This window comes from Micromesistius poutassou (assembly GCF_964030765.1).
Source record: "Micromesistius poutassou genome assembly, chromosome: 11".
Lineage (NCBI taxonomy): Eukaryota > Metazoa > Chordata > Actinopteri > Gadiformes > Gadidae > Micromesistius > Micromesistius poutassou.
The window spans coordinates 9,970,972-9,998,471 of record NC_140281.1 but is presented as its reverse complement, the minus strand read 5'-3'; the positions used below and the strand labels follow the sequence as shown (position 1 = coordinate 9,998,471).

Here is a 27,500-nt window from a genome sequence, read left to right as displayed (position 1 = left end):
AAACAATATCATGAATGGGTTTGTAGATTAATCACGTCTTTATTCATGTTCAATCTAGGATACATGCTCAGTGTCAAGGCAGGCCTGTGACCTCTGCCTTCCGAGGATAGTACACGATTTCATCATACTGACACACGCATGCATGTGCAGGCACACACACTCTCACACACACACACACACAAACACACGCACACACACACAGACACACACAGACACACACACACACACAATCATACATGCACTCAAAGCATCATGCTAGGTTACCTTCATTAGATTAGGATTCGGTGTCCACTGAAGTTGTCGCACACACTTCAAACAACATACACTCTACATCACATGTTCATTAGTTGATGGTGATTATACATGTGCATGTATAATCAGTACACATATGCACACACACACACTTTCTCACACTGTCACACACACACCTTCACACATGCTCTGGGTGTCTTTCTCATTATCATCTGGCTAGTAAAAATAGCTCACCTTCCCTGCTCGTTACTTTGCGGCAATTGCAGACGCTTTAATGCACTAACATTTCCGCAGCTGCAAGTCACACAGTGATTGAAGAATAAAAATTCTCAGCAAGCTCGTCAGCAAAATCTAATCTTAGATTTTGTCTGTGTGAGTTTGTGTGTCCTCAATATTGGGGGTTTGTGTTGATATTCACGCGCTGATTCAGTCAGATGGGTTTAAGATGTTCCATGTTTGATGTCGGCGCTCTGTGCTTGTCACGTTCTCTGACATGAAAAAGTGTTAAACTCTCAGAGAATCTTTGAATAAAGCTCATTTAAGTTTCGGGACAGTATTTTTTGGGGGTAATTTGTTGTCTATCTTTTATGCTCTCGGGAAAAAAAAGCTAAGTAAACCCCTGGTAATTATTTTTATCGTCAGATTAAGTGCAGAGGCATCGTATTCAATTTACAGAGGCTCTTACATGTGGTGGTTGTCAGCATTTAGGTTAAGGGGAAATCATCACAAAGCGAAGATGGTTGTGCGCCGGGCAGGAATTTCACTGGCTGCCACGACATTGCCCCGCTACTGAAAATCGTATGCCCATCGGCCACTGTGGCTTTGGTGCCCCACCCGCTGCCCGTTTTTTTTTTCCCCCTGCCTCTCTGCCCGCTCCTGTCAAGTCCGCCCCGGCCACAGAATGTTAGTACATATACTTGATTGGTCAACACAACAGTATCGTTATCAACAAGTGTGACCAATAATTCAAGCGTTAAACAGCTCTCTTTGACCGGCTACTCGATCCATACAGCACAGTGCTCCTAAAGACGACGTGACAATAAATGTAAGCGTTCGAAAAACAATCAAGAAATAGCTTTTTTCTGAATCAAATAGCTTTTGAGTAGCTCTTTTATTGACCAAGTAATGTGGTAGCACAAGTTACATTTTCTCAAGCATTTCTCAAGTTCAAGCGCAGCGGAGCTTTTTGCTGCACTCTGAAATAAAACTGCTTAGGATCAGTAAGTGACTCCTCTGTCAGTGTTGCCAGATTGGGCCGGATTTCCCACCCAATCTGGCAACACTGGCGACCCCCATGACGGCAGAGGAAGGGTTATTCTCATTTTGAAATAATCATAATTATAAAGATAAAGATATATTACTTATGGCAAATTCTAATCTTATAGACAATAATACAGTTTTAACATTTATTTTAACAACTTATTTTCCTTTTGAAAAATAAGTGGAGAATTATTGCAAAAGGGCTCTTCAAGATGCAGATAAAAACTGTAAAACAATGAACAATTTATCTCAAAGTGTTACACTGTTTATTAAAAAGGCGTTAATGCTTTTAGAAATGGATTTGTCGATTTAAGTGAAATCAAAATCCTTTTTTTTTTTTTACTTATGGCCTTGATGCCCTGGCATGTGGCATTTGTGCCCTCAAAAAAATTGCCCCGCTGCAGGCCAAGTGGCCTTGCCCCTAAAATCATGAAATTCCAGGCCTGGTTGTGCGTCATTGTTGTTGCCTCTTTTAACGTTTAAAAGACGTAGGTGTGTGACGATATTAAGCTTGGGTTGAGAGGTTTTGTGGAACAGCAAACGATATTTCCTTGAATCATCCCTTTGACTGTAAGATCCTTCATTTTTGACACAAATGAAGAGGATGGATACCAGACTGTGTGTTTTTGCAGAGCAAATTTTTTTTTTTTCGCACTAACTAATGCTCTGGTTTGCAGCACGACTCATATATATGAATGATAAATGCATTTATCGAAGCCAACTTGCAGTGACTTCAGGTACAGGTACTTAATAAGCAGGGCTCAGGTGTCTTCATCAAACAGGCCTTCAGGTACAGGGATTGTATGTATCAGGTATTGGGGATCGAACCCATAGCCTTTCGGCTTGGAGTCGAACACCCTGCTCGTCAGTGCTACGCACTAAACATTAATTTCTATGTGCTTCCCACCAGCGTGCCTTTACAAACACTCACTGTTTTCAATATCGCTTTGTCACTTCCCACCTAACCCAAAAGAAAAACAATTTCCTTGTTTATTTATCAGTGTTAATGATTTTGTTCATTCTAGTTTTGGATACAGTAGAGGGCATGGTCGGATGGTAACGACCAGGGTTCCATGAAAAAGTGTAATATCTGAGCTGCTCAGAGTGTACTGCGGGCCCATAATGGATGTTTGAGTGAGGAGGTGTTCCAGGGGCCCATTGTTTGGCTGTGTAAACATCCAGTTATTGCACTGTGGCGACGGGGGGCTGCCGCACTCGGCCGCTGAAAATTACAGATCAGCAAATTTGGGATAATAGCCAGGCGTGTGTGTGTGTGTCAGGGGATGACTTTTACTATGAATGTTTATTGAGAACATTACAGGTTTTTGTATTTTTAGGCGGATGCCTGCATTTTACCTCAAATGCAGAGTTCATAGTGTGAATGGATTGGATGGCCGCCTTTGTGTGTTTTTGTCTGCGGTGTGTGCGTGTGTGAGTGTGTATATGTATGTTATGCATACATGTGCCGGCACTTTTTTTCACGTGGTCTTCAATGCTTTTCTGCTGCGTGTACATTGAATGGGCCCAATCTCAATCCCATGCACAAATTACACCTCACTGTCTGCAAAAAGCACTATTTTACTAAGGCCTTTCTTTCTGTCGCTTCAGCTAATTGCACAAGCCAACTTTTGTGTGCAGGCCTTTTGTGTTCCTGACAAATGAGGGCTATGGGCTGTCCTCCCCATAAAGGTTTCCCCCTGCCCAGCTTTAGCATCACAACACCCGCCAATGTCATGCACCGTGCCTTTAACGTGTTAATGACAGCACACAAGTGTGTAGGCACACACATATTGTACATACATAATGTTCAAAATGTTACATACATAAATGGGTGAATAAGTGGGTGCCGTCAAAAAGGCAAAGACAGATTAAGATAGATGAATTGGGATCCCCTCTGCATCTGTCAAGAGACACAGTCAAGCCAAGAGCAGCTCCTCCATCTTGTCTTCCAATTGTTAATAAACCAAGGTTACAGAGATGGACTTTGCAGCAAAGTAAAAAAAGTGTTTACTGAGTGCCTGAGTGTGAAGGGCCTTTGCTCAATTTTGAAGGAGTGACGTTTTGTAATGGTATGTTTCTGTCTGCGTACTTTTCGAATGACTTTTGAAATGACTGGTGTCGTGTGTTGAAATGGAAAGCGATAAAAAAAGGTGAAGTGTCAACAGAAAATAAATCAATCCGGGGGGTTGTCGGCATTCTGTTTCATGCTGGACTTTGGCAGGCGTGTCATTGTTGCCTCATCACACATCATCATCATTACCTTCGTCATCATCATCATCACCACCAACGAACAGACATCTCCATGTCTGCCTCCATTCACCCCCCTCTACATTCAATTGCACTCTGTCTCAAGCTCCCTATAATCACACACAGACAGGAACACACAAACACACACACACACACACACACACACAGAAAACCATCAACAACCACACATCTTCAGCCATAGAGGATGTGCTGGAACTGTATTGATTTTTCTTTCCCTGTGTGTGCGTGTGTGTGTGCATATGTGTGTGTCTTTGTCAGTTTGTTTGGGTAATGTGGGTTTCCGGGAAGAATTCCAGATTTGTCTACCCCAGCAGAACAGAGACAGAGACAGAAAAAGATGGATATTATATGCATAAAGTGTTGTGGTGAGGCAACAGCACGATAAATGATAAATGATAGAAATTTATTCACACTCTAATTGTTACTTTTATTCAATTCTGTGTGTGTGAGTGAGCGAATGTGTCGGGGAACGTTAAACAAAACCAACAAACATATCCCAACACAGAAGTAGACCTGCAGTCTGCACACACATCCCAGTGTTTACTCCGTCTTGACTCTCGACTGTCATACTCTTGTACAATGTTTACTTTCACACCCCTTTGCACCCCGTTCATGTTCTTCATGCCTTATTTTTTCCCTCTTGCCTCTTGTCTGTCTCTCTCACTGTCACCGCGGTGAATTTAGCCATGGGATTATCCTACATTCTCTCGACTTAATGCCACGCTGCCAGAGAGACTGTGTGTGTGACTGAGTGGGTTTGTGTGTGTGTGTTTTGCAGAGTCATTCCCCACTTGGCTGTCACGCTTCACACTAGAGAGGAAATAGAGGAGGAGCAGAGAGGAGAGAATAGCAGAGGAGTGGAGGTGGAAGAATAGGACGACAGGGCCATGGAGAGGGGATAATGTTAGAGGGGCAGAGGGGAATAGGGGAAGAGGAGAGGAGTGGAAGGGAGAGCAGACAAGAAGGGAGGAGAGAATAGGGGAGAGGAGTGGAGGGGAGAGCAGATGAGAAGGGAGGAGAGAATAGGGGAGAGGAGTGGATGGGAAGGAAGAAGAGGATGGAGGAGGAGAGAGGAGAAAAGGGAGTAGTGAGGAGAGAATAATGGATAGAAGATGAGAATAATGGAGAGGCCGGGAGAGAATATAATGAGGGGAATAGGGGAAAGGAGGGAGGGACAGGGAGGAGTGGGCTGGATAGAATAGAAAAGTGAAGAATAGAGGAGAGGAGAGGCCAGGTGTGTTCATTCCTGCTGACGCACTCACAGATAATAATTTTCTTTTAAACGTTTTGATGAATGGAAGCATTTAATCGCTTTCTAGAGTAGAATTGACCTGCAAGACATGACCTGCAAGACATGACCTACAGGTGTATGCATTCCAAAGGTACTGATGGTATTCTGATTTTGACTGCAGTGCATGGCCATGAAAACCCCCTTTGATAAAGCAACAAGAATGTGCAGTACGAAACTTATTTTTCATACACCCGACAGCCACACGTTTGGGACCCAGCTGGCGAGGCAAGCTCTGAAAAAAACACAATGAAGACGGATCACAAGTCAGTGCCTTTGACCAGAGGGAACCCACAATGGCAAATAATTGGCCCTGGCTTCACTTTAATTGCCAATGGTGACGATAATTTGGCAAGGCAGGGCAGCAAACACTGTCTGCTCCCATCAACTTTGCGGTTCCAGAAGTAAAAGCATTACGCTGATAATATGTTGCCTGACACCGACGACAACAGAAAGTAAACACTGTTGCTTCACCGCCACTGGAAGCTAGTGCTCAATCACAACCCTACCACTGTGTTCGCCTTATCATGCTACACGCAAAGCTTAGCGTGTAATGCCTGGACTTAAATAGATGGCATTTGAATGGCATTTCATTATTCCCGGTGGAACTCAATGCATTTTCATTGGCTGTCCAAGCGTGATGATGGGCTTTGTGTGTATGTGCGTGTGGGGGAGTGTTTGAAACCTTGGCGTTGCATTCAAATGTGTTGAATCACACCAGAGACAGAATGTTGAAGAAAAAACAAAAATAAACAACAATAAACCAGTCGGTGCGGACTTGCGAATCCGCACTGCCGGTTTTGTGGATAACATCTTAATGAGATGCGCTGTTTTAATTAAACAGGCCGAGTCCTTGTTTACCCGCATCTCATTCCGGGCGGCCTGTTCGCTGTTTATCCCGGGGATTGCGGGAGACTCCGGTTCCTTATTGACTTTACCTTGGGAGATCAGCCTGCTAATAGACTTCCTCATGAGGAGTCTATTTCTGTTTTTGGTTTCTTTTGCTGGCGGTGTCGCTGTGGCCATGTTGTTTGTTGTTTAAATACGTTAACATGGGCTGGACGCACTTTCAGCATGCTCATAAGCGGAACATGCTGACATGATAATTACATACATGTTCAGCAGTGAAATTAACATTTTTTTCATAACATTTTTTTTTTTTTTTACAAAATAAATAAACAGCCAGTCACATTAATAAAAAATGACATGTAGTCAGAATGAGAGATAGTGGCACAGAGCTGGGAAGAGTACACATTGTGATCCATTATCTGAGTTGAGCCAGGGAGTGAAGACTGGGCAGGGAGGAGAGATTTGTAGGTCATGAGGAATATCTTGAAGTGTCTTGGTTGTTTGATAGGGGGAGCTACTGAAGGTTTTGGTCTCTTATGCGCTAGTGAGTGAGTGAGTGAGCGAATGAGTGAGTGAGTGAGTGTGTGCGTGCGTGAGCGATTGAGTGAGTGACTGAGTGTGTGTGTGAGCGATTGAGTGAGTGAGAGCGTGAGTGAGCGAGTGAGTGAACGAGTGAGTGTGTGAGTGAGCGATTGAGTGAGTGAGTGAGCGATTGAGTGAGTGAGTGAGCGGTTGAGTGAGTGAGTCAGTACGTTTACACAGCTTATTCCGATTAAAGCCATAGTTCAAATATGCTCCGCAATTGGACAACTGCAATTGTCCGAGTATACATGGCGGTGAGTAAACCGATTCATTGGCCGAAGCATGTCATGCCCCGGTACGATAGGTGGCACTGTGCCCATTTCAACTAGTGGTAATAGAGCCACCGGCTGACCTCTTTACGTCACCAGAAACAACAAACTCAGGCAGCATTCGAGAAAGATGTTTTCAGTAGACAGCTGTCAGTTCACTTCAGATCCATATAATTTCTCTGACGCTCCATTGTTCCGACCTCTCGGTCTTATGCGGAGTCCAGCAGGAGCTGGCTTTGCTGGCGGAGGAGTCTGCATATGGCCGAGAGGTCGGAACAATGGAGCGTCGGAGAAATGATATGGACCCGAAGTGAACTGACAGCTGTCTACTGAAAACATTGCTTTCTCCTCCATGTCGCATTTCATAAAATCAGAGAATATCCCCGTCAGTTTGGCCGTGGCGCAATGAATGAATAAAGATTGTAGTTACTACTTTACAACCTTGTTAATGAGCAACATTTAGAAAAACATGTACATTTAATTCAGCATTGGGTGAAATCGAAGCATAGTGTGTACTGAATGCATGTTGATGATGACTTCTTATAGGGGATAACTACATTGGCACGACACCGGCTTCCTCCATCTTCTGCGCCAGCTTTTTAAATAAATCGCCGACCTGAAGTGAGTTGACAGCTGTCTACTGAAAACATCTTTCTCCCATCGGAGCAGCCCCTCCGCCACCTGTCGGTATACGGCATTCCCCCAATTCCTTCTCGCCCATGGCCGAGATAACCCACACTACAAGTCTTTACTTGTTGTGGAAGTACCCGAGAGTCTGAGAACCCGACGTGGTCTTTAAGATTCATAATATCAGAGAATATCCCCGTCAGTTCGGCCGCAGCGCAATGAATGAATAAAGATCGTAAAGACGTTGAAAGAAAAAAACGTTTATTTTGACAGATGTGCCCGAAGTTACTACTTTCCAACCTTGTTGATGACCTACATTTAGGAAAACATGTACTTTTAATTCAGCCTTGGGTGAAATCGAAGCGTAGCGTCTGTGTGCTTCCACCTTTAATGAATGCATGCCATGCGCGCTCCCGCGGCCGGGGATACGCTTCTTATAGAGGGTAACTACATTCACCGGCTTCCTCTATCTTCTGCGCCAACTTTCTAAATAAATCGCAGTTTCTCGTTTTCCAACGGCGACAACAACACGTACGTATACCATCTCCTTCTACTTCTGGCTCACGGCCCCCGGAAAAGATCTCGAGCATGCACAGAACGTGAACTCCGAAACGATGCTGTTTACATGCAGGTAGAGACCAGACTATGAATGACTTATCTAGGTGTTCTTATCCGATTTAGCTTGACCGTTGACGTGCTGATTTTTGTGCCAAGTAGATCGGATAAAGGTGTTTACATGCATTTTACGAGTCCTGTTAAGGTCTTATTCGTTTAGTTACCCGATTATGACTCTGCATGTAAACGTGCTGAGAGAGTGAGCGAGTGAGCGATTGAGTGAGTGAGTGAGTGAGTGGGTGTGTGTGAGGGAGTGAGCAGACGGGCAGCAGAGTTCTGGATTTGTTGTAATTTGCGGAGAACTTTGTCGGATACGCAGTAGAGGATGCTGGTCGCGTCCTGAGGTGATGGACAGAGTGTTTCAGTGGTCTGAGGAGGAATGCAGAGGGATGGCCGCAGGCGAGCAAGGGGGTGGAAGAATAATATATATAATGTGGTTCAAGAGAAAGGTCAGCAATGGAACAGAGGTTACAAATGGGAGGAGATGAAAGCACACCGTCAAGTGCAGACAGGAGAAATGGTGGATTTGGTGAGGGATTTGGGTTCAAATGATTTCAGATTTGACTGTAAGAACAGTGGGTTAAAGAAATAACCCACATACAGTAAATAGGAGGAGTAAGAAGAGTGAAGGGCAAAGGTTCGGGGGGTTAGCGGCTCACCTAACCCTAAGCATGAACTGACCAAACAATTATTTAACAGACGATATTTGAAAAGTTCTCAGTTGACCGCCTTTGTGAGTGCAAAGTTGAGATATGCTTTTAAGATTTGTGTTTCGCTCACTCCTCATCTTACTCAGTAAGAGGTCGATGGTAGAGATAGCTTGGCCTAAAGGAGGTTCTTGCAGTCTTGGGTATACTGCCGTCCTACGCCTTCTTCACCACCACCACAGAGATCAGATACAATTCTACAGATCCTGAAATGATTTAGGTATACTGTCAATTGTTTCTAATGTTCAGACTGTAAGGGTGGAAGATGGCTTCCTCTGCCCTGATTAATCAGCAGAATAACTTGAAGTAATGTCATGCTACCAAGTTTCGTAAATCCTGTGTGAAGGTGGTTTTTGTCAATGTTTTAAGAGATGAAACACCCGAGCATTCAACCCATTCACACAAAATATAGATCAGCAAATCACATTTAAGCCAAATCCTTATAAGTGACGTTAAAAAAAAAAAAAACGTTTGTATTGATTATCACACACTCTGTGACTGCCTTGTCTTGTCCTGATGTTTTGTGTTGAGGACCACAATGGAAATAAGTCCTGGACTTAAAAACACAATAAAGTCCTGGACTTTATTGTGTTTTTATCCTCAATCCTGTTATCCTGTTTTTATCCCTCCTCCTCTTTTCGTTTGTGTAAGGCATTTGTTTGATACAATTTTAGAAATCACATCAAAATCAAATGAAATCAAAACCCTAACTTAATAACCGAGGTAGGTACCGAATCGTGACTTTTGTGTATCGTTACACCCCTAATCTCTATAACCTCTTATGCCGCTGCCTTGGTCAGGTCTCCCGGGGACTCAGCTGCTTAAATCAAGGTTTAAGAACACATAAAGATCCCTTTGGGGACTATTTACCTAACACACCTAACCCTAACTCTCTCTCTCTCTCTCTCTCTCTCTCTCTCTCTCTCTCTCTCTCTCTCTCTCTCTCTCTCTCACTCTCTCTCTCTCGCTCTCGCTCGCTCTCTTCTCTTCTCTTCTCTCTATCTCTTATAGTCACTTATTCTTTGGTGGTGTGGAGGTGTTCCTCCCATCTCATTTTCTTCGATTGTCGTCAGGCACCTCATGCCTCCGATCTCCTTCGTTGTCTCCCTCTCTCTTTGCCGGTGATGATGATTGATGTGAGGGATGCTAATTAGCATCTGCTTTTGTATGCACACTCACTGTCTCCACTGTCGGGCCCCTCCAACCAGTTAGCAGACATGACAGACCGTGTCCAATCAGATTAGGGCTACCGAGACAAACTTCCTGTGTGGAGCTGTCAGTCCAGGCGCCCCATTGGCCAAGGACTAATGGAGTTATTGTCAGGGGAATAGCACGGGGAGTGTGCCTAAGAGCTGTTTGTAGACCGGCGTGTGATGCAAGGTGCTTTGTAAAGTATCAATCGTTGATCAATGGCTTTTAGACTGTAAACAAGCTTATGATTCATGTGATTTAGCAAACCATTAATTTCCTTATTGTGTGGAAATTATTCCCCTGTTTCCTACTTAAAGTGCTAGCCAACCTAGAATTGTGTATAACCGTACATTCTTCGTACTCCCTGCCCACTAATTTAAGTTTACTCTGAAACATTTCCTCTTTAAAATGAGTAAAATGCATATATTTTACCTAAACTTATCTAACTTAACTTTTGACCCTGCCTGGGTAATCTCTCCCTGTGATTCCCTAGGCGTCTCACTGTCAGACAGACACAGGGTCTTGTTTTTAGACCAGGGGTTCTCAAAGTTTTGACAGCTGAGGGCCAATTTAGGAACCCAAAAGGGCAGCCAAAGGAAAAAAAAAAAATAAAACAGAAGAAAATCCTATTTGTAATAATTTTAATGACCAGGTTGCATCTCTACAGTTACATGTATTGGTCTGCATCCAGCATGAACACATTTTAAATAACAAATTAGGCAAAACCTGGCACAACTTTAGAAAACCCTGAGAAACATTTTAACTAACACACAATCCCTGGGGTTCTCTGCCCTATACAGTCGAATTTGGGATATAACAGTCCTGTGTGCATTTCAGAATATATGTAAAAACTTATTTAGAACAGTCAGTCTATTGTGCCTTGCTTGAGAACAGAAAAAAATACCATCTGTAATCATCTTAATGACCAGGTTGCATCCTACAGTTACATGTATTGGTCTGCATCCAGTATATATAATAAACACATTTTAAATAACAAATTAGGCAAAACCTGGCAAAACTAGAGAAAACCTTGAGAAACATTTTAACTAACACATAATCCCTGGGGTTCTCTGCCCTATACAGTCAAATTTGGGATATAACAGTCCTGTGTGCATTTCAGAATAAAAACTTATTTAGAACAGAAAAAATAAAAATAATAAAAATCAATTAATTCATTTATTATTATTTTTTTTAAACTTACATCTATATGTCATTGCGGGCCGCCAGGAATGTTTCTGTGGGCTGCCATTGGCCCGCGGGCCACATTTTGAGAACCAATGTTTTAGACAATGCACTTGGCATTTGGGTTGAACCCTGCCTGAACCCAGGCCACTGGGCACCATAACTCACGGGAACATCCCAGTTGTTTTGTGTTTTCCACATTATATAATCCATAGGCATTAAACATTTATGGAGCCTGCTCCAGAGTTACGGGGGGCTTTTTATGGAGTTCCGGCAAATGGTGAACACTAGGGGGACTCCAGGGTTTTATGTAGTGTGTGTGTGTGTGTGTGTGTGTGTGTGTGTGTGTGTATGTGTGTGTGTGTGTGTGTGTGTGTGTGTGTGTGTGTGTGTGTGTGAAAGAGAGGAGAGTTTGTGCGCGTGTGTTTGTGTGTATAATGTCAGGGTGTGTGTGTGAGAGCGCAAGTAAACGGGTGTCTGTGTGTGTACGTGCGTGTGTTTGTGTGTGTATGTGAGAGTAGGTAAGTGTGTTTGTGTGTGTGTGGGTCAGTATATGTATGTGTGTGTGTGTGTGTGTGTTTGTGTGTCGGTCAATATATGGGTGTTTGGGGGTAACAACTGCATGCGTGCCAGCGTGTGTGTGTTTGTGCCACCATGTACATTATGTACTGCTGCATGTACATATGGATCCATTCCAACACCGCCCCTGACTCATAGTCGATATAAGAACAAGGCTGCGCTGGAGTCAAGAGAGAGTAGGTCAGGGTATCTCTCTCCTAGAAGGAAGTCATAAAAAACGTTATGAAGGTGTGGCAACCTGGATCCGGCCCACCGAAGTCAATAGCTGGCGCTATTGACGGCATTGGAGCCGGGGCCAATGAACATAAAGACATCAAAGCATCGAAGGCTCATTCAGGGCTCTCCCAGCCATGTGGCTCGCCAACGGAGAGACCGGTCCATGTGGGTGACGGGATTCCACCCACAAGGGGTTTTTGGTTATTTTGTAAAAGTTATGTTGGTTTGAATAAAAGGGCCGTTTTGGCTTGAGTAAGCTCCGGATAGTGTCCTGATTGGAAGAAGGCAGTTCACTCACCCTGCCGGGTTGCCACAAAGGTTAGATGGGGATTACAAATCAAGTCAAGTCAAGTACATTTATTCGTCTCCCTTGGGATAAATTTGGACTGGCAATAAAGTGCTAGTTCATATTAAATTGCTGGTACATATTAATTACTAAGTAAGTAATACTGTCATATTAATTACTATGATTATGGTTTTATTGTTATTTGAATCATCGATATAGATGTGTGTGTGTTTGTGTGTGTGTGTCCTCCAACCATCCAGCATTGAACAGAAACAAAGGAATGGAGGCTACTGCAGTTACTAACTGCAGTAGCGGTTAGTCTGTTCATCATTCTGTTGTTTATTCTGCTTGCTTGCGGTATGGTACAGAAATCCAAATCTATGATAAAAGACGAACAATTTCAAATCCACATAATGTTGCCATTACCCCGTGTTGGGTGGTTCATATATTTTAACTATTGCGCTGTTTCCTGTCATGTTCATATCCATACATTTATATTATAGCATAATTACCGTTATTTTCCCTTTCTCTATACTGTTGATCGTCCCTCACTTTGGAAAGTGTGCGTCCCTCTAATTGAGCCTCGCTGCCACCAACTGTCTGTCTGATGCCTGGTGTGTTTGAGAATGCTAGCTAGCGCTCATTAGCTTGTGTGTTGACACCACTCTCTTTGTGTCTGTCTTTACCACAACTTTTTCTCTCTCTCTCTCGCTCTCTCTCTCTCTGCACATCTCTCCCCCTCCATGCGTTTCTGCCTTTACCACAGCTCCCTATGCATCTCTGCATCTCTCTCTCTCTCTGTCTGTCTCTATCTCGCTCTCGCTCTCTCACTCCCACTCTCTCTCTCTCCCTCTCTCTGTATCTGTCTGTCTCTCCTTGTCTGTCTGTCTGTTTATCTCCCTCTCTCCCTCACTTTCTCTCTCTCTCTCTACCTCTCTCCCTCTCTCTCTAGTTTGTAGTGTTCTCCTCCTCCCAGTCACCTCTGTTTTGTCACATGCCATACGCTCCTTTACCCTCAACTGCTGGCTGACACTTTGTTTGCTCCACCCCATCACTCATATTACCTTGTTCCCTCTCTCTCTTCCTCTCTCTCTCTCTCTCTCTCTCTATGGTTCTTGCTCTCTCTCTCTCTCTCTCTCTCTCTCTCTCTCTCTCTCTCTCTCTCTCTCTCTCTCTCTCTCTCTCTCTCTGTGAGGGTTTTTTAATTAATGGTGAGCTCTGATGCTTATCTTATCAGTGAATCACTGTGCTTTCTATTAACTACACCCAGAGAGCCAGGAGCATGTGTAGGATGGATGACATACGTGCACGTGCACGTACATGCACACACACACACACACACACACACACACACACACACACACACACACACACACACACACACACACACACACACACACACACACACACACACGGGTATATACATTTGGGCACATAAACAAACAGTAACACATGCACACCTTCCAATCAGAATGCACACGTACACGCACGCACATACGCACAGATACACACACGCACACAAAAAGTTCAAGTTCACAGATGCATATAATCTAACCGAGGGTACTGATAAACATAATTTACTGGATAAATACACAAAATACAATTGATAAATTCAATACTTTATAAACTCATACACACATATACAGTAGTTCACGAGGTTGATGTGGGTGTGGGTGTGTTTGTTTGTAGGTTTTTATTTTATTAACCTTACATAAGCTAGCAAACTAGAGTTGTTAAGGCCCACATAGAATGTATGAAAGGAACAAACGCCACAGTATTAATACTAATAATCAGTGATAAATCACTGACATTTTCAAAACAAATATGTATATGTATATATTTCCCTATAATTGTAGTCACTATAATAATGATGCAGAACTGGCATAGAAATGGATTCAAATTGAAATGAAGGGGAAAATGGTTTGCAATATGACAGTGAGTGTCATGACAGTGAGAGTATGAGTGTATAACCTTGTTTGATGCATGAAACCTACTCGTGACACTAGGGATACGGTAGCTTGGCTCTTTTGGAATGAAAAATGTCGAGCAGCAAACAGATGCTACTGGTAGCAGCTGTTGGAGCTGTTGCTGGTTGTACTGGTGACAGTGCACCAGGGATGCCAGGGCCTGTTTTAACATCTGCCTTTGGAAGCACATTTGAAAGCCCTCTTGAGGATCATCCATGGAAAGCGTGTGGTTTCCATGGTGGTAAAAATGAATATAGAAATGACTATTGAATGTATAGGAACATCTAACATCTAACACTCACACACACACACACACACACATGCAGGGAAAAAACATCATGCTTGATGTTATCAGGCCGTCAGATTTAAGTAGCACTGTTTGAGGGTCTCTCGTTCCTAATCCCTGAATGCCTAGAGAATCTGTCCTTCTCTTAGCCGCATCTCTATCCATCCCTTGCCATTCTGGCTGAATGAACACTTATCATTGGACAGATAAAGAGCTTAGTTTATCTCTGAGAGCCATGTTGACTGCCCGCTAACGCCACACACACATTTGCTTTTTCCTCTGGATGTTTTTGGCTCGGTTGATTTCAGATAGAGAGGCGAGCGCACATGCTGCTTCTACACACGCGCACACACACGAACGCACGCACACACACACACTCACACACACACAAACACACACACACACACACACACACACACACACACACACACACACACACACACACACACACACACACAACCACACACACGTTCACAAACATAAACATATACACACACACACACACACATACACACACACATTCAACATCCTATAGAACATCTATGTTGGACAGGACCACTGTCCCTCACAAAACATGCTCTACTAGCTCTCCTATGTTTCTATATGTCTTGCAGGTTTATTTTGAATTGATCAAATCTTCCTGTATTTTTTGCTGCATCAACCACATTTAGTTTGTTGTGCCCCAACCACAACACATCTTTAAGATCACCACTCTCACTACCCCAGAACCATTTAAGACTAGGAACTCGCATGACTTCACCTCGGTGTGCAATCGAGAGTATTGTCCAGTTTTATTTGTTAAACCTATGCATTTCTCAGTATCTTTTCAGCATTGAGGGAAGCCTGAATGACCTTTGAGGTTTGAATAAAGCCTGGATGAAAAATTCCGCACACACCCACATACACACAAACACACACGCACACACACACAGACAATCACACACACACACACACACACACACACACACACACAACTCAGATCTCTATCTGATTTCAAACCAGCCAGGGGACCAATGGGTTTGATCTTTCTCCATTCAGAGATAGGAGGCCAGGCGAGATCATCAATCTTTTTTTCCCCTCCACAATGGAAGACCAGGCTTACTGTCAGCCATCATGTGACCTGTAGTCGTGGAAACAGAAACGCAGAAAGAACAGGATTGATTCCTAAACACAGAGATCCATTTGTGAACTCGATAACTCAGACAGCGCTGGTTGGCTCTCGCTTGGTCCTCGTTCCTGAGTCAATCTGTTGTTGTTTTTAGTTTGAGGGGAAGGTAATCGAAGGGATTGCCGAGACACAGACACGGACAAACACGCACACGCGCACACACACGCTCACACACATGCACAACCACTTTGAGGGGCTCCTCTCTGCTTCTTGGAGTCCAGTTTACCTGGTTCCTTAAGATAAGGACATTTACTTATTTGTGTCCATGGTGGCCACAGCACTAGCTGCTTTCACATATGGACGTGCATCCGTCTGTTCTCCGTCTATTCTACGGAGGTGCCGTATATGTGAATGACATATCCTGACGTTGGACCTCCTGAAAAAATGCTACCCCCGAGGTAGTATGTTCTCTGCAGGAAATGCTAATTACCTTATATGTGAATGAGCAGTAGGCTGTCGGCATTTCACACCAGTTGAGTGGGCGTGTTGATGACACTTCGGTCTACGTTTGCATGTCATTGAGTGGCACCCGCACCCTAATCGATAATCAGCCTATTGCCTTTTGTTCGCTGAATGGTTTAAAAAATATTTTTATTATTATGTTACACCTTTCCTGCTGTCGGCTCCCAGACCATAGTCGAGGAGCTCCGTCGATTCTCTCGGGAGACACCCTTCACTTTGACCGGCAGTGGGTCTGCAGTGCTTATAGGTTTGAATATGGTCGGAATGAAGCGGCCACCCATTATTGACAGGCAGTGTACTTTATTCTTAGTTTCACTAACTTTACAGTAGGGCCTACACGTTTGCACAGACACAACCGGACTCGTTCATTACCTCACTGAACTGACACATGCTACCGCTCGCTCTCCTCGCTCGTCCACTCACACACACATGCACACACATGCACTAGCGTAACAATTATTATTGGCAACAGTTAGCTGAACATTATAGGGTCCCGTCCTTCCACTCCCTGTTTTGTCAGTTAAACACAGAAATCAACTACATTTGTCCCAGTGTTTGTTAGATGTGAAATGAAGCCAAAAAAGACGCTCTCTTCCTCTGGTAAGGCAGTCGTTCGCAACGCCTTTCTTGTTCGTCGTTTCTTCTATTTGTCTGTAACTCATGCTCCAGTCTTTCATCGATCGATGCAGATGTTGTGGATGCAACGGTATATATGCATCGCTGCAGCAACATTTAACATGATCGCGATGAGTTCTGCCCGTTTCACCTGCGTGCTGTCTGCGGTCAAACCAAAACAAGCCCGATCCCGCCTCTTGCGACCCTACGTCATATGCTGTCCCTTGCAAGCCCGCCCCCCCTTAAGCAGCCGGAAATTCTACTGACACCGATCTCCGCATATCGGGCATCAAGTGTGAATAAGTGTGAATGACCCTCACGGTCGAACCTCCTGCTCCACAAATGCGGAGAAAAGATGGAGGTCATATGTGAAAGCAACTACTGTAAACCCTTAATCTGACCATGGCTCATATACCCCCCCCCCCCCCCCCCCATACACACACACACACACACACACACACACACACACACACACACTTGTTTACCAAAATCATGCCCCTCAAGTTGTTTTCATTACTTCCAGTTTTTCATTGTTTGTTTTTGATTTGCCTAAATACAAATGTGTATCATAATCATCGTATTTGGGAACGGTTGGGATGTATTGCATCAACCCGTTTCAAAAATAAACACACATTAGGCACAAGGACTAGGACACCAAGAGCCCCAGGTTATATTATATATAAAATGCTGCTCTGGAATATATAATATATTCTCCTCATTACACTTCAATCTTGCCTCTTCGTACTCCCTTCTCTCTCTCTCTCTCTCTCCTCTCTCTCTCTCTTGCTCTCACTCTCGCTCGCTCTCACTCTCGCTCGCTCTCTCTCTCGCCCGCTCTCTCTCTCTCCCGCTCTCCTCTCAGTTGGGTAACCTCATGCAACGGCACATAAATTGTTGTGTTTCTTGGGCCAATTTAGTATATGTGTGTGTGGTTTGAAGGGGTCATTTCTAACCAATGACATCGCTGGAACCTCCGAAGAGATGTTGTTCATTATAAATAAGGGTTTCCAATTGATTGAGTGCAAACCCTGGACTTAAGGTATTCAACACCTTAATCTTTTTTTTTCTCGGCAGGTTATCTTGGCTGGCTTTGCCTATCTATTAAAATGTCAAATGTATGTGGTCGTTCTTATCATGCAGCCTGTAGAAATAGAGGCATTGGAATGTTAAATGCATGGAATGCCAGTTGACCTGTTGATTGAAAACATCATGAGTGCTTGTGGTTCATAGTCACGCTCGCTCTCAGTCACTCGCTCTCCTGCTGCTCAGCCCCCGTTGTCTCTCTTTATGTGCAAATGTTTGCCTGTTGATCCGTGGAATTGAAAGTGCATAACTAAATGTGATACTACAGTGGTTAAAAAAGAATCCCCTCCCTCCCTCTGTCTCTCCAGGGAGTTTGGCTGGAGGGATCCAGAGCTGCCTGAGGTGATCCAGATGTTGCAGCACCAGTTCCCGTCGGTGCAGTCCAACGCCGCTGCTTACTTACAGCATCTGTGCTTCGGAGACAACAAGATCAAAGCAGAGGTGTGTTATGTGTGTGTGATGTGTGATGTGAGTGTGATGGCCCAAACATGTGTCCATGTCGGTAGAATCAAATAGCATGGTAAACATTCTGAGACATATCCATATTCATACCACATATGCATTTTCACACAGCCTATTGTGGCAACCCGCCTCACTTAAAACAGCACGCAAATCACTTGGGTGTTAAGCCACAACGGCCCGTTTAATCAAACAATAAAGTCTTTCTAAAAATAACTAAAAGATGATCTGGTGGCACAGCCACAACAGCTGGACTCTTCTTCCACCCCAGCCAAGAGAGAGCCCTGAATGGCTGTGGAAGCCTGCCTTTTAAGCAGGTTTTCCTCCCGGCTCCTCAGGTGCTCTGCATCATGTTGATTGCGACGGGGCCGGGTTGCCACACTATACAGGCCGTGTCCCAATTCAGGGGTTGCATCCTTCGAAGGACGCATTTGAAGACCGCATACGTCACAGCGGCGCGTCAAGTGCTGTCCCATTTCGAAGGGTCCTTCGAATGCGGCCGAGATATGCAGCCTTCGTTTCCCGGATTTGAAGGACGCATCGGATGCATCCTTCACGGCCCGACGTATCCCAACATTCATTGCGCGTTGGATATTTTTTCAGAAATGGCGCGGAGAGAGCGGAAGCAGCAGCTGCAGCGAATACATATTTAATGACAAAACTATGTAAAATTTTTTTTTTATATAAAAGTAAGGTTGGGACCATTTTAAATATGTAACTTTATTGTCAAAGTTCAATGACATTAACGTTAGACATATAACGTTAAACTAATTAACGTTAAGCCAACGTTCTCTCTTCCTCTTCACCCGGCGGTGAATCTTCTCCCACTCCTCCAATAAAAGATAAAACATAACCAATACAATTATGATTTCTGGCTCGATATTTCTCCTCCGCTGTCCGGTTTGAACCGCAGCTGTCAGGGTTGCTAGGAGACAGGAGCGGCGCGTGGTCACGCAAGGTAAAGGACATCAACGGCTGGTTACGCAATCCGGAAATGCTCCGTAGGCTAGACCGTCCCATTCCACAACGCTCGTTCGGCCTTCGATGCAGCCTTCGCGGTCTACGAAGGCTCCATCCTTCGAAGGACGCGCCCTTCGAAGGATGCAGCCCCTGAATTGGGACATGGCCACAGTATATGCACACATGGTACAAGGTCCAAACTATATAATCCAAGACACTCACACATACACTCTCTCTCTCTCTCTCTCTCTCTCTCTCTCACTCACTCACTCACTCACTCACTCACTCCCTCACTTACACATACAAACACGGTTTGACTGTAAGGTCCAGGCAAGGTAGTTTGTTGTGAGTGTGCTTATTGTCTGTTGGATATTGCCTGCTCCGTTTCTATTGTCTTGTCCGTGATGTCCTTTCACCGGCTAAATAGGAAAACGCTTGCAAGAGTTTTCATTTCATTTTCTTATTTGTGTAAATGTTGCTGAGGTTGCAGACACTAATAAGGAAAACGGGAAAGTCTGTTTGGCTGGTTTGTTTGTCCCCTTTATATTTAAACTAAATGTGTTTAAAAAGAAAGCTCATACAATATAGATTTACAATGTATTTTACCGTGGCTGGATGTATTTCAATGCACTTTACAAGGTGTAAGCTTGAGATAAAAAGTATAAATGTCAGGGACAAAGCAAGTGTCCTTGGGCAGAACATTATTTGAAAGTGACGCAACATGATTTATCCAATTCATTCTCACGATAAATTACTTTAATATTTACGCTTTGTCTCTTTCTGTCTTTGTTAAAAAAAAAACTATTACTGCACAAGGCCGTGGATGATATAACAGGAAATAATACAATGTTATGAAACAAAATAATGTATTTGTTTCAAACAGCCCAGCCTGCATCCACTTTAAAGAGACACTTAGACACAACATATGCTTTATACAAACATTAGTAGTGGAATATCAGTCCCTAACTTACCCTGACTAATTTCATAATGACTACACATTGGTATCTTCCAGAAGTATATACATATATACATCAGTTTGGCATGGCAACGCACTATTCAACGCTTTTTGACTTTGGAATTGTTTTCCGTTCACCCTCATGTTCAAAGACTCCCCACTGATGGCTTGGTGATTCTGTTGAGGCATGCTATTTCATCCTACGATGGGCAAGTAATATGCACACAAGAAATGGAGAAATAGAGACAGGTGTATTCGGAAAAAAAACCCCACAAAGGAATCACCTATGGAAACGTGATGTGCTTGTGCAGCGAAAGTGCAGACGTAGACGGGAAAAGGTTGTCCTCAACGCAGGTCATTTCTGTTTGAATTAGCGATGTGATAGCTGCAGGCATTCACTTTCTGTGGCGATGGAGATGGCAAAGGGCCAGGATACAGAGACAGGATGTAGACAGGATTATGGTGCAAGAGAATATTACTGAAAATGCCTAGATATTCGGATAGCTGCTCATTTAGCTTATTCATCTTATCAGAGCAGCAGGAGTGGTTACATTTTAAGTATGTGTGTGTTTCTGTGTGTGTGTGTGTGTGTGTGTGTATGTGTGTGTGTGTGTGTGTGTGTGTGTGTGTGTGTGTGTGTGTGTGTGTGTGTGTGTGTGTGTGTGTCTACAGCAGGACAGATGGAGGTCTGGCCTCAGCTCAAATTGTGGTTGACCATAGAGAGTGCTTGGTGGATTCATCGCCAGCCTCGTTCATGGCCGTTCTGACACACACACACACACACACACACACACACACACACACACACACACACACACACACACACACATACATACACACACACACACACACACACACACATACACACACACACAGTGTTGACTAAAGTTCAGTTCCAGCAGTAATTCCTTTCTGGTAGCAGGCCTGTCGATATCCATTTATCCACCAGACCGGCTGAAGGCTAGAAGACATGTCCCCAGACCCTTTAAGTTCTCTTCCTCTTCCTTTCTTTGGCCATCTCTCTGTCCATCATCTATATTTTACCTCTCTCTCTCTCTCTCTCTCTCTCTCTCTCCCTCTCTCTCTCTCGCTGTCTCTCTCTGTCTTTCCTCCATATTTCTCGCTTTCTCTCCTACTGTATCTCATTCACTATATCCCTAAATCTGTATATCTGCCCGTGTCGCTCTCTCTTTGACATTATCTCCCTGTATTTATGTCTCTGAACTTCTCTCTCTCTCTCTCTCTCTCTCTCTCTCTCTCTCTCTCTCTCTCTCTCTCTCTCTCTATCTCTCTCTCTATCTCGTTCCCGACCTCTCGTTGTCTGTATCAGTCCCTGAATGTGTCTGTATCTCTCCACATCTCTCCCTTTATGTCTCTCTCTATACTGGTGGAGTGCTCAACGCCAATGTTGTAATTGTATTGGGTGCCAACATCTCTCCTTTCTTCCATTTCCATTTCTTTATTCCTCCTGTCCTCCGTGGTCTCGTTGTATTTCCCTCGCTGCCACCTAACCAGAGTTACTTTAATCAGTTGTGTCTTCTTGCCTTGCTCGGTTTGGGGCTGATTCCGTTTCAAGAGATCAGCCGGCACTGAGGAGACACATGGAAGGGGAAGACATGTACAAGTAGCACATATGCTACAGCTCATTTAGCCTTTCTGCCCTTGCATTCAGGAAGCATTTCTGTTTACATTTAAATCGAAACATATGGTGAAAGGCTGTAAATGGGGTGAGAGAGAGAGAGGGAGAGGGTGACTAGCTGCCGTTGCCATGTCACATTTTAAACCCCTAATAGTGATCAAAATAATCTCTTTATTTTACATTCATATAGAAAAACATATTTTTACTAAATACAGTTCAATATAGGCCCGGGCACCTAACATTTATTGATAAATAACTGAAATCCGGATACATTTTTGTCCACCCCTTCAGTTCACTTCCCTATTCAACCTAAAGCTCTCGTCTGTCACTCTACTGAAACACTTGCTGTAATGCAAACCAAAATCCTACCCAACTTGAAAATCCTCTTACCTCAACAGTGGTATCTCCTTATTTAACCACCAGTGTCTTGTCAGACTCCGTGACCCAAAACGGAGTCCAATCATGAATCACACTCATCTACCATCTCATGTGTGTGTGTGTGTGTGTGTGTGTGTGGGGGGGGGGGACATGAGTGTGGCTGGTGGTTAGTGGGAGTGCTGCTGCTGGTGGGTGGGTGAAGATTAAGAAAGCGTGGGGTACTCATCAAACGACAGGTGTGGCAGGGTTTTTCGCTGTCATTAAAGATGAACCCATGATAAGTGGTGTCCTCAGGGCAAGTACCCCCCTCCCTCCCTTTGGAGTGGAGTGTCTGGTTTAATGTTGTCCGTCCGTAGAGGAGGGAGTGAGTGGGAGACAGGGGGGTGATATTCGAAATGGCCCGGGCGATGTGTGCGGTTTGAAGAGGCTCATTAACTGTTATGCTCTCCATCTTGTCCCTCATTCTCCCCAACCTCCACCTGCTCCGGAAGAGAGCAGGCAGAGGTCCTACCGGGAGAGGTACTGCACTGCAATATGGAGCAGCTTCACTAGCCGAGCAACATCTCTCTCTCTCTTTCTCAAGCTCTCGTGCCCCTCGTTCTCTTCATCTGTATCTATATCGTCTGCCTGCCCATCTATTGCTCTGTCTCTCCGTCTCTTGTGTCTCAATCTGTATCGCGCTTACTGTCCGTCTGTTGGTTTCCTTTCTGTTTGTATCGCTCATCAATGTCTCTCTCTCTCTGAGTCACTCCCACACGCACACACACACGCACACACACACACACACGCACACACACACACACGCACTGATGCACGCATGCACGCACAAACATGGCTTTAATGCGGCAGGCAACAAACACGAGCGAGCAATAAGGTACTGTGGGCCTGCCTCAAATATCTCACTTAAGCCAAATGCTGGCCAATTTACTGTGGGGGTTTACAGGCTTTGAAAGGCTTCACAATAACTTCAGCCCAAGGCCGTGTTCAGTGGAGGGTTAAGGGCATGGAGCTGGGTGTGCGGCCCAGTCCACTGTCTGCCTGTGTGTGTGTGTGTGTGTGTGTGTGTGTGTGTGTGTGTGTGTGTGTGTGTGGGTGTACATGTGCACGGTGTCTTCATTATAAGTCCACGATGACATGCACACTCGGGAACCCGTGTCACTGATTAGCACCAGGCCACCGTACGTGGTGCCCCTCCCTGTCACACACCCTGCACACGCGGCCACACAGGTATGCATCGCGCTATCCCCCCCCCCCCCCCCGAGTCCCTATGTCCCAGAGCTGTCACCGCCGCTCGCCGCCACCACGACCGTTGCCAAGGCAATCTCGTCGCCACGGGTTACCAAGAAAAGCAGCGGGATAGACCAAAGGAAGGGAAGAAAATTAAAGACAAAAGAATCAGTCGGTGCTTCTAATCTGCTTTATGGCGGGTTTGCGTGCGTGTGTGTGTGTGTGTGTGTGTGTGTGTGTGTGTGTGTGTGTGTGTGTGTGTGTGTGTGTGTGTGTGTGTGTGTGTGTGTGTGTGGGGGGGGGGGGGGGAGGGGTCGATGGAGTTCCTGGGTGAACAGATGTGTTGCTGCTGTCTTGGCTTTTTATAGAATAACGGATGAACCATGGAGACGGGAGCACAAGGGACAGTGAGTGAGGAACGGAGGAGGGAGGAAATGTTGTGGTGGAGAGAGAGACAGGGAGAGAGGGGAGAGAAAGAGAGGGGGAGAGGGAGGAGCAGTGTTGCAGCCAATTTATACTAGCAATCCACACTAGCCGGTTTATAGTGTGGAGCGTAGATGGGGGAGGACCAGAGAGAGCTGTAGGGGGAGACTGCAGTGAAGCCAAGGGCAGCGATGGGGGGAAGATAGTAAAGGAGGGAAGGAGAGGTGGTGAGGGGAGGAGGGGATAAGGGACAGGGAGGAGTGAGGGAGAGGAGAGGACAGGAGAGGTGACGAGAGTGGATGAGAGAGGGGGAGACAAGGATAGGTGAGGTGAGGGGACAGCGACGGGATAGGAGCGAAGAGAGGACAGGGAATACGAGGGGAGCGGAGAACAGGAGGGGAGCAGAGGAAGGAGGAGAAGAGGAGGAGAGGACCCGAAGGAAGGCCTGAAAGTCATGGCCAGGAGCCAGTCCTGCCATTTCCTTCATCCCCTTAATCCCTTTGGATTGAAGAGATAAGCAAAGTCCTGGTGCCTGATACACTTCTGCAACGTCATCAGACGGCCCCCTCCAGTCCCTGCCTCCCCTTTAAACATGTCCTCCTTCTCTCTCTCGCGCGCGCTCGCTCGCTCGCCCGTCTTTCTCTGTGCCTCTCCCTCCCCCTTTCTCTCTCTCGCTTTCTAATTCTCTCTCTCCCTCTCTCTATTTCTCCCTCTTTCTAACTCTCTCCATCCCTATTTCTAACTCTGTCTCTGTCTCTCTCTCTCTCTCTCTCTCTCTCTCTCTCCCTTTCTCTCTCTCCCTTTCTCTCTCTCTCTCCCTACCCCTTTTTCTCTTTTTCCTTTTCTCTCTAACTCTGTCTCTCCCTCTCTCTCTCTCTCTCTCTCGTTCTCTCCTCTAACTCACTCTCTTTCTTGCTCTCTCGCTGCCCCTCTCTCAATTTATATTTCAAGCTTTAAATGATAATGTTCCTATAGAAAGTCGTCTGATTTCTGTGGTGTATGTTAATTTCTACATCATTATTTGTTGTGTCTATAAATGTGTATGTATGTAACACATAAATATCACTAGATACGCTTCTACTAAAATAAGATCTTGTCCAATGTGCAGTTGTTATGACAACCCTTAACAGTGGAAAAAAAAAAAAAAACACCACCGCTTCTAAAATTCCAAGTTTCTGAGGTGTTTCCTTTAATCACCTGACGCTCAACAATTAAATTTGAGAAAGGTTAAGTAGGGTTTTGTAGAACACACACACACACACACACACACACACACACACACACCAGTGGCCCTCCCTCCCAGTGGTCGCAGGGTTGATTGTAACAGCTTTGCTCTGGTCATTAGTAGCCGCTCTCCCGTTGACTGAGCCCATGCTGCCTCACACACTTACACACAGCACCCCCTGAAGGCTGATGAAAGCCAATGGAGGAGGGTTTTGAATGTAACACCGTAGGCAGTAGGCAATATGTGAACACCATAGGGGGAGGACAAAATGGGTAACACCAATTGTGGCACCATTGTTATCCTCACCGCGGGATAACTGTCTTGACAGCTTTTGTTTTCCCACTCAAGCAGACAGGGAATAATTCAGCGATGTTAACTCAGTCACTTGTTGTTCCACACTTTTTCGCTGTGTGGACGATAGCCACCCAAAAACGTGCCACTATATGGACTGAAAATGTGCATAGCAGCACTGTGATATGGATACTGGATGCTATGGATATGTATACTGGGATATGAACGATTTACATTGAACCACAAGTCCATGTGCATAACTGTGCCCTCGTCGATGTAATTGGGAACCGGATCATGAAACCATGATGCTTTATGGTGCATTAAATCAGCTAGTGGCAGGGCTGATAGGGTTGTTACTTGCACAGATTCAACACAAATGTTTTCTTTCAAATGCAACAATATACAACTAGTAATTACATCTCAGATAATGTTACATAAAAAAATATATTTTCACTTTCAAAAAGTTGTTATGCTGCCTAAAGGGCTTACAAAAAAAGGCCTTGTTTGCCAGCTACTGGCATAATAACTCTGAAAATAGCTTTTCTCATATTAACTGTCGATGCATTCCTATGCAACACCTAAATGTCAACCATGCATATGCATATGTTACAGAAAAAACAGGGAACTATCTGTATGTGGCAATATGAGTTTGTAATGTGATATCTTATTTTAATCATTTTTATTCATTTATATCTTTGTGGGTATACAGTACATATGAGCAGGATGGGAAAGTTCTCCTTATGACATTTACATTATGCTTTCGACATTTACATTATGCTTTTGGGTGCTGTAGATGTCAGAAAGATACCTAATAGTCTTCTGTGATCAACAGGTTAATATGTTTAATGTGTATAATCTAACCTGAAGAAAGGGTACACTTCAAGTATTCAAATATGAGAAAATCCCATATTCAGTAATAAACCTAATTTTATTAATTCTGGTGTTTTTTTGTATTTTGGCATTATGACAAATCTAGTGGCCTAGCCCACTATAATGGAGAATAGCTGTAAAACGGTAGGAACGACATTGGGGATGACAACAATACCTTACTTCTCGACATTATCGTACCCCGACAGTACATCATCCAATCCTGCCTTTACACTACACCAGCCTGGCTCTATAATTATATTAGCAACATACCCTTGAGTGTTAATTTGGCGTAATTTGCCCTGAACGGAGCCATTATCTATTGAGCACTTCCCTCTCTCCCTTTACCTCCTAACCTTTCCTCCCTCTCTCCCCACCCACCTCTTCCCCACCACCCTCTCCCTCCCCACCAAACCATTCTCTCCTTGCCTCCTCCCCCTCTCCCTCCCCCTCTCCCCTCCCTCATCCTCCTCCCGCTTTCCCCCACCCCTTTCCACCGCACCCTCTCTCCCCTCTCCCTCCCCCTCTCCCCTCCCTCATCCTCCTCCCTCTCCACCTCGCCCTCTCTCAACCTCCCCCCTCCTCCAGATCCGTCGTCAGGGGGGCATCCAGCTCCTGGTGGACCTGCTGGACCACCGGCTGGGGGAGGTCCACCGCAGCGCGTGCGGGGCCCTCAGGAACCTGGTGTACGGCAAGGCCAACGACGAGAACAAGGTGGCACTGAAGAACTGCGGCGGCATCCCCGCGCTGGTGCGCCTGCTGCGCAAGACGGCCGACGTGGAGGTCCGCGAGCTGGTCACCGGTGAGGAGGGCAACACGCCGTTGGGCAGGGTCATAGTGTGTGTGTGTGTGTGTGTGTGTGTGTGTGTGTGTGTGTGTGTGTGTGTGTGTGTGTGTGTGTGTGTCTGTCTTTTGGCGGGCAGCAGTAGCTCAGAAGGTAGAGCGGGTTGACTGGTTGGATCCCCGGCTCCTCCTGAATGCTGAGGTGTCCCTGAGCGAGGTACCTCACTCTAACGTCTTTCCGACGAGCTGGCTGTCGCCTTGCGTGGTTGACGCAGTGTGGGTCGGTGTGTGAATGTGTGTAGGAACCGTTGTTAAGTCGCTTTGGATAAAAGCGTCTGCTAAACGGCCTAAAAATGTGTGTGTGTGTGTGTGTGTGTGTGTGTGTGTGTGTGTGTGTGTGTGTAACTTTAGTCTGACAATAGGGCTTGTACATCAGAATGCATGATAGGAGTTTTTGTTGGTGATACTCCGCCATCGTATATATATGATGGCGGATGGCCTAACCCTAACGTATATATATACCATATCTGAGGCTAATGAT

At 44.9% G+C, this 27,500-nt stretch overlaps 1 protein-coding gene across 1 annotated transcript in view; it reads left to right on the top strand.

Moving 5' to 3' along the window:
* The window catches only part of ctnnd2a (catenin (cadherin-associated protein), delta 2a), a gene marked incomplete at both ends in the record, with an annotated part of 236,799 nt that overhangs the window by 147,994 nt on the left and 61,305 nt on the right, over positions 1 to 27,500 (top strand). The window contains 2 exons of the mRNA XM_084474908.1: positions 18,061 to 18,193; positions 26,765 to 26,978. Coding sequence (XP_084331034.1) covers positions 18,061 to 18,193; positions 26,765 to 26,978 — 347 coding nt within the window. The remainder of the gene's footprint in view (positions 1 to 18,060; positions 18,194 to 26,764; positions 26,979 to 27,500) is intronic.